This window comes from Lactuca virosa, chromosome 3 (assembly GCF_052849685.1).
Source record: "Lactuca virosa cultivar CGN04683 chromosome 3, Lactuca_virosa_CGN04683_v6, whole genome shotgun sequence".
NCBI classification, from domain to species: domain Eukaryota; kingdom Viridiplantae; phylum Streptophyta; class Magnoliopsida; order Asterales; family Asteraceae; genus Lactuca; species Lactuca virosa.
In genome coordinates this window covers 220,045,708-220,053,064 of record NC_136428.1, presented here as the reverse complement: position 1 = coordinate 220,053,064, position 7,357 = coordinate 220,045,708, and the positions used below count along the sequence as shown (strand labels likewise).

Below are 7,357 nucleotides of genomic sequence, written 5' to 3'. Positions count from 1 at the left end.
TTTATCAAAGCATCTCGTATCAGAAATCTGAACTTTGGTAACAAAGTCAATAAAGTATTGATTTCTAGAAAGTCCAGCTGATTTCTGAGTACATGTCAAAGCTAGTGGGAGAATAAGTGTTATGCTAATAATCATCATGTTAGTGGGAGCATGATAATTATTGTTAGTGTTGCAAGTTAGCAATGTTAATTATAGAAAACAAAAGTTTCAATTCGTGAGGCTGCATGGATTGAAAAAGTTGTTTTGCTATAATTAAGGGAGAGGATATACTTCATTTCAGTTCTAAAGGCTTAGATTGAGACCTTAATCATTTTAGTCAAGAATATATATATGAATTTCATGTTGGATTGGTTCAACTTAAGGAAATTCTATATATTACGTTCTTAAAATTCGGTTATGATTACGGCATCCCTCTTCATAGTCAAATTTTGAAAACATGGCAAACAAAAATTATTGTAGCAAAAGACTGGTCTAGAATCATGTCTTTATGTGAGACATCATGAATCGTGTCCCATTTGCTTTGGGTACAGGATCGATTGCATGTGCTATAATATTTGTCCTTTCTAAAATTTTCCGAATGCCTGGGGCATTAAGAAGGGAAAAGGTCTAGAATTGGATATGACTAAAAGGATTAAGCAATTGTCGAGAACAATCTAAGGTTTACCAAAGATTGGTTGCTCAAGGACAGTTGGAAGTAAACTGTTAATATTGGAAGGACCATATTGACATATTCTGAAAAGAGGCATCTCTCGTTCAGAAGTGATAGTCAAAATGAGAATATGGAGTTGTCTCCATAGGTGGAAGTTATATGTGTAAGATTAGAAGACTTAATGCAAGAAGGATATTCAAAGCAATGTGCTTTGAGACTTCGTCTCCATGGAATGGATCTCCATTGGAATAACCTATAATGACTGATGACAAGTCTTTGTGACTTTGTACATATTCATTACAAGAGGGTCTGTGCATATAAGTTTAAAATCTAAACAGATTTTGGTAAATGTTAGGAATTTGGAATTCTTATATTTTTCGATAAGGATTTGGGAGTGTGAAAAGAGAATCATTGAAAGTATGTTCAATCGATCTAGTTCACAAAGTAAGGATCATAGACAAACATAGAGTGCATACTTGGTGTATGGCAAAGCTATTGTTTAAGAAAAACATAGTGTACATGCTTGGAGCATGGGACAACTAGTCTTTTTAATTCAAGTATAAAGTTGATAAAACCGAAACAATGAATAATGAGTAATCAGTATGGTGATAAATAAAAGTGTTTATTTATATTCATAGGGTTTGATACCATATTTGATTAATTTATTCTTGCGTTTCTCTTTGCATGTTTTGACTTCCAGAATAACTAAGTCGCTCTTCCTGAATGATTACGTTATTCAAACCATCCACAGTCGGTCATATGTTGGAAGTAGATATGAATCAAGACTGTCATCGGTTGGTTTGTAGAGGTCCAAGTTGGTGGACAAAGTGGTGCTACAACACTCATGAGTGCTCATAAGTTCTGAGTATTGGATTCAACCCGCGCTCATTTGAATCACTTCATGGATTTTATCACGAGTGATCATGAGACGATAATATCTTATATTCTTCAAACCTAGAGATATGAGTTGTTACTATGAGTTGGTTGTACATTGATTGCACGAAACCACATTGGTAACTCGATGTTATAAAATGTGCCTTTGTGTATGATTCAACAAGTAGTAGAACAAGCCATATGAGTCGAAGTTTATCCATTCCTTTTACCTTCGGGATAAAAGCGATATTTGTGGGCCCCTCGATGATTTAGCCATGACACATGTGAGTGCTTGGCCAAGCCAGGACTGATTTGATGTGTTCAATCAGTCAGTCATCATATATCGGAAATCGGGAAACAACAAATGGACAGAGAGAATGATTGATAATCCATGTCTCAGTCCATATGATATCTAGAATGGAGGAATATATGATCCCTTATCTAATGGACAAGTCATTGACAAAGGTCAGAGATCATCGGTAAGGTCAGAGTTCGACGGAAGCTTTTGAGAGCTACGATTGCCAGTCGGTTCTTGAAGTCATACGCAATAATAGTTTTAGACTTATCCAAGTGGGAGACTGTTGGATTAATGTCTAAGTCCATAACTATAATTGGTAAGACTTGACCCGACCCGACATGGTCCATTTGGGTTGCATGGCATCATGCATTTGGAGAAACTATAATGAGAGAAATAACACTTAAGGTTTGTTAATATATTATAAGTTATAATATATTAATAAGATTATTTAATTAGTATTGATCAAGAAGTAATCTAGAATTAATTAAGTGATCAAAAGAAGACTAATTAAATATATAGGTTGATTTTGTAAATCACCCATACTTGTATAGTGGGCTAATGCTCCATGGATTGTCAAGTTGGGCTAAAACCCATAAGATGCTCCATGGATGCTCCATGGTATGTTTGAACCCATGGATCCAAGGAAATGGAAAGCCATGACAATTAGCGTTTACCCTAATTGTCACTAACTATATAAGCATCTTATTGTTGACAAAATCGGTCACGAGAATGATAAAAAGGGCTAGCTAATTTTCATGAAGTGTGTATGTTCTCTCAAGTTATTCCAAGTGTATTTGGTGTTGTGTGAACCATTTGAGGTGTCACACTTGGGGCACTAGGCACTCAAGCTTCATGAAGTCATTCTACATCAAAGAGGTAAGTAATTCTAACTTGATATATTCATATGAATCAATGTTATTATGCTAGTTAGGATGAATACCTTGGATATTCATATTCGCATGTATAATAGAGAAAACATAGATCCAAGGTATTTAGGGTTGCATGTACACTTAGGAGTGTTAGAATGCTCAAAACCCAACAGTTTTATACTAGTCAAAACGAGTATGGTTACAACCTCATCACATTTTACCTTAATTACCAAACTGGTTTTAAGGTAGGCAGTACTTCAGTAGTCAGTTTAAAAGACTACTGCATACTTTCATTTTCCCATTACATTCATGATGTGCTAATCTCACATAAAAGGTAAATCAAACTATTTTCGAGTAAAGATAGTTATAAACTAGGGAAAACTTAATTCATTACAAGCGACAAACAAAACAGTCGAGTCTTAGTACATTCAGTTAGAAAGGGACCTATAATGCTAACTTTATGATTCCTTAGTTTATACATCTGTGATACATATTAATCGGGTTCCGACAGCTAGTAGGATGTGTGCTTTCCGCTTCATTTTCTGTTCCTTGTTTGATTGTGGGCTTAGAGCAGATTCACCCAGCCTATTATCTATCCGATCTTAGCTATATATAAATTCCGCATATACTAAGTAATCATAAGGAGTACCTGGTATGGTTCAGGTCATAGTACACTAATTCAATACACCGTTTTCTAGTATAAAACATACTTTTCAAGTAGAACATTGAGTAAACTAAACTAGAAACTTATCAGTGAAAGGTTTAATCCATTTTATTAAACTGGTATAACTTAAAAGACCTTTAGTGGTTAATTCTATAATACCTTAGTTTATACATCAGGGTTATATCTAATTAATATCCGATAGATAGTTGGATGTGTGCTTTCCGCCTTATTTCCTGTTCCTTGTTTGGTTGTGGGCTTAGGGCAGATTCACACAATTAACTATATGTTCGATATTAGATTATATATAACTAGTATAAACTAAATTATTATAGAAGGAACTATTGTGGTTACTATTTTTACTAAAAGAAATAACGGTTTTCTTAAAGAATGTTTACATTAAATATAAAGAAACTATTACATTTAACTCCGTGAGTACCAAGTGAATAGGCCATGGTTATATACAATGATGATCTAACAAACAATGGGATGTGTGCCTTCACCTGAGATACATTGCATTAAAACAAGATACATAAGACAACATGTCTCGTGAGATATGTGGGTTTGAGACCCAAAACATTTATCACAATTTATCAAAACATTTCATTATATATAATATGATTAAAAAGGCATTTATTTTCATATTTCTTTCCCTTTTAACATTACATGCTAATTATGGTATTGAACCGTTACTATTTTTTGATCTTAGCGTCTAGCAATAACCCCAAGTCTATACCAAGGTGGAAAGAACATAATCAATCCACTCTAGAATGATATCCATTAGGTAATCTATCTCGCGAAGGGGTAGCGCCACCCCGATAGATTCCTCTATATCCTGTTACGGGAATATTGTGGCTCGAGCAAGTTATTATTATCATAACCTCACGTGCTTTTCACATTCTATACATAAATATCAAGAATACTCATTTCATAAGTAAAACAACTTCATTTTCAAATACTTTAAGCACATTTTCAAGTTAATCAAAAATTCGTTTTAGCTGTGTACCCTAAAGTGGGAAAAGCCTACACATACTCACCTAGTTCTCCAATGAAGGTTGCTACTCCCTTCTAGCTCAACTTCACAAGTAATCACCCCTTAGACACAACCTATACAATATAGACATAAGTCATTAAAAATGACCAAAATACCCCTCAAGTGTTCAATTATTAAATTTTATTACTTTAAACTATTCCTTATGCAAAATATGAACGTAGACGAAAACCGCGTGTCACTCCAAGTCCGTATGCAAAAGTCATGAAAAAATACGTGACATTGTTCAGGTTATTACACGGCCTGTGTAATGGTTGCCTTGCCATTACACGGCCCGTGCAATGAGGTCTGCACACATAAATGCGATTTTTAACAAAATGGTACTCTACTTTGCATAGCTCTTGAATCCTCGTTCCAAATCACTTTGTACCATTTAATTAGGTCCTCAAACATGATTAGGAGGTATTTTATCATCCATAATCATGAATCCTCGTTCCCAACTTGTTGCATACTCAAGTGCATGTTGTCAAGCACATGAACTCATTACTAATTTCATTGTAAATACTTAATCTAGCCATGGAATCCTCAATTCCATTCCATATTCCTAAATTGCCCTTTGGGACAAAAAATCACTTGGACTAGAACTTCACTAGCATCCCTTCATGTTTGTGTTCCAATATCATCTCTATTGTGTCAATTAATGTTCATGAATGTCATTCACTTCTTAGATGTCAATAATTATGTGGTTATCAATATATTTCCAACAATGCCCTTATGGCCAATAATTCCATGTATCCATTAAGGAATTAAGTAACACATTGTGTTTTGAATCCAATTCATTCTAGGAGTATCCATTCATGATTATGAACTTCCTTTACTCATCAATTGCTTTAACTACAATGGATTATATGCTTTTCATAATAATGTCCCCAAATTCCATTCCCATTCAAGCTTGTTCATGATTCTACCATCATGGATGAGTTTGATCATTCCCATTTGGTTTCTTGTTGTTAAACTTCATCTTGGTCATTGAATCCAATTAAATTTAACGTACAAACATGAAATCCCTAATTTAAATTTTTAGGGTTCATGAGAGTTTTCACCCAAATCCTCAAATCCATCAATGGGATGATTGGATTGAGGTTGGGATCATCAAAACAACTTAAGGGAGGTTAGAAACCAAAACCCTAATCATTAAATCTCACAAAACTCGACATTGAGGTTTCACCCTCTTCAAATTTCGAATTTCAAGACTATAGAGGAAGGGTTTTACCTTGAAGTTCTTGATTCTTCCCCTTACTTTCTTGGTTGCTCAATCCATACTTGAATCAAACCCTAAACGTCAAGAATTGAAGAAATCCCCATTGGAGCTCCAATTTCTTGCAAAATACGATTAGAATGAAATAAAGGAGTGCTAGTCATCTTTATTTCATCAACTTTTCACTTATAGTCCCTCTAATTTGGGCATTTTTTTTCTAAATTTTACCATTATTTGCATTTTCTTAACTTTATCATATTATTTGACATAATTAAACCAATAATATCCTTAATTTATTTTTATTTAAATTTTTAGGATGTTACAATTACCTACCCCTTAAGAGGATTCCGTCCTTGGAAACTCCTCGTACTCCATAATGGTAGGGGTACTTCTTCATCATTTTCTCTATTGTTTCCCAAGTGAGATTGGGACCTAGAGAGTGCTTCCATTTAACTAACACCAAGTCAATCTCTTTATTCCTTAGTTTATTGGTTTTCATTTCTATTATTTCTTCTGGTTCTTCCACTAGCCTGTTCTTCTGATCGATTCTCAATTCCTTTAATGGAATTGTCAATTCCTCATTTCCAAAGTATTTCTTCAAGTAGCTTACATGAAAGACATCATGTATTCCTTGGAGTTCTTGGGGAAAATCCAACTTAAAGGGTTGGGTTCCAACCACCTTCAACATTTTGAAGGGTCCGCTGTATCTTGGACTCAATTTACTCTTCTTACTGAATCTCATGACTCTTTTCCATGGAGAGACTTTCAATATTACTAATTCACCTTCATTTATGTCATAAGGTCTTTGATGAAAATTTTCATAACTTTTTTTCATGTCTTGAGCCGCCTTCATGTTAGTTTTAATGACCTTTATTTTTTCATTTGTTAGCCTCACGAGTTCGGGACCCGTGAGTTTCTTCTCTCCAGCTTCATGCCAACACAAGGGTGTTCTACACTTTCTTCCATACAATGCTTCATAAGGCGGCATCCCAATACTTGAGTGATAACTATTGTTGTAAGAAAATTCCACCAAAGGTAAGTGGTCATTCCACTTTCAACCAAAATCCATCACACACGACCTTTAAATATCCTCTAATGTTTGGTTGGTCATTTCGGTTTGCCCATCCGTTTGTGGACGATATGTTATGCCCAACTATGTTTTTGTTCCCAATTCTTCTTGTAGTCACTTCCAAAACCTAGATGTGAATCTAGCAACTTTATCCGATACAATGGTAAGTGGCACACCATGATGTTTTACTACTTCATCAACATAGATTTTTGAAAGTTTTTCTAAAAGGGTTGTTTCCTTTATGACAAGGAAAAGTAAACTCTTGGTTAAGAGGTCTACAATTACCTAGATGATGTCGTTTCCATGGTAATATCTTCCCATTTTCCAGCCTGTGTTTGTAGTGATTGAACATTTCCATAAGGAAATTGGTGTTCCGCCTTGACTTGAGCACAAGTGAAACATTTATAGATGTATTTCACAACTCCTGGTTTCATTCCGTCCCACCAAAAATATCTCCTTAAATCTCTATAGGTCTTTGTACTCCCGGGATGAATGGAGAATTTGGACTTATGAGCCTCATCTAAAACTAGATTTTGGTTCTTTCCATGTTTAGGGACCCAAATTCATCCCTTAATGATCATCAATCCTTGTTTGTTTTTACCAAACTCAATCTTCTTTCCCAATTTCTCCTTCTTGACCTTTTCGTCTTTTATGGCTTCACTTTGAGCATCCTTTATCATTTGGATTAA

At 34.7% G+C, this 7,357-nt stretch overlaps 1 protein-coding gene across 1 annotated transcript; it reads right to left on the bottom strand.

The window, feature by feature from the left end:
- Positions 1-5,924: 5,924 nt before the first annotated feature.
- LOC145164422 (uncharacterized) lies at positions 5,925-6,587 on the bottom strand. The gene has a single exon (XM_079083141.1). It carries the CDS (start codon positions 6,585-6,587, stop codon positions 5,925-5,927), a length of 663 nt encoding a protein of 220 aa, XP_078939267.1.
- Positions 6,588-7,357: the final 770 nt, after the last annotated feature.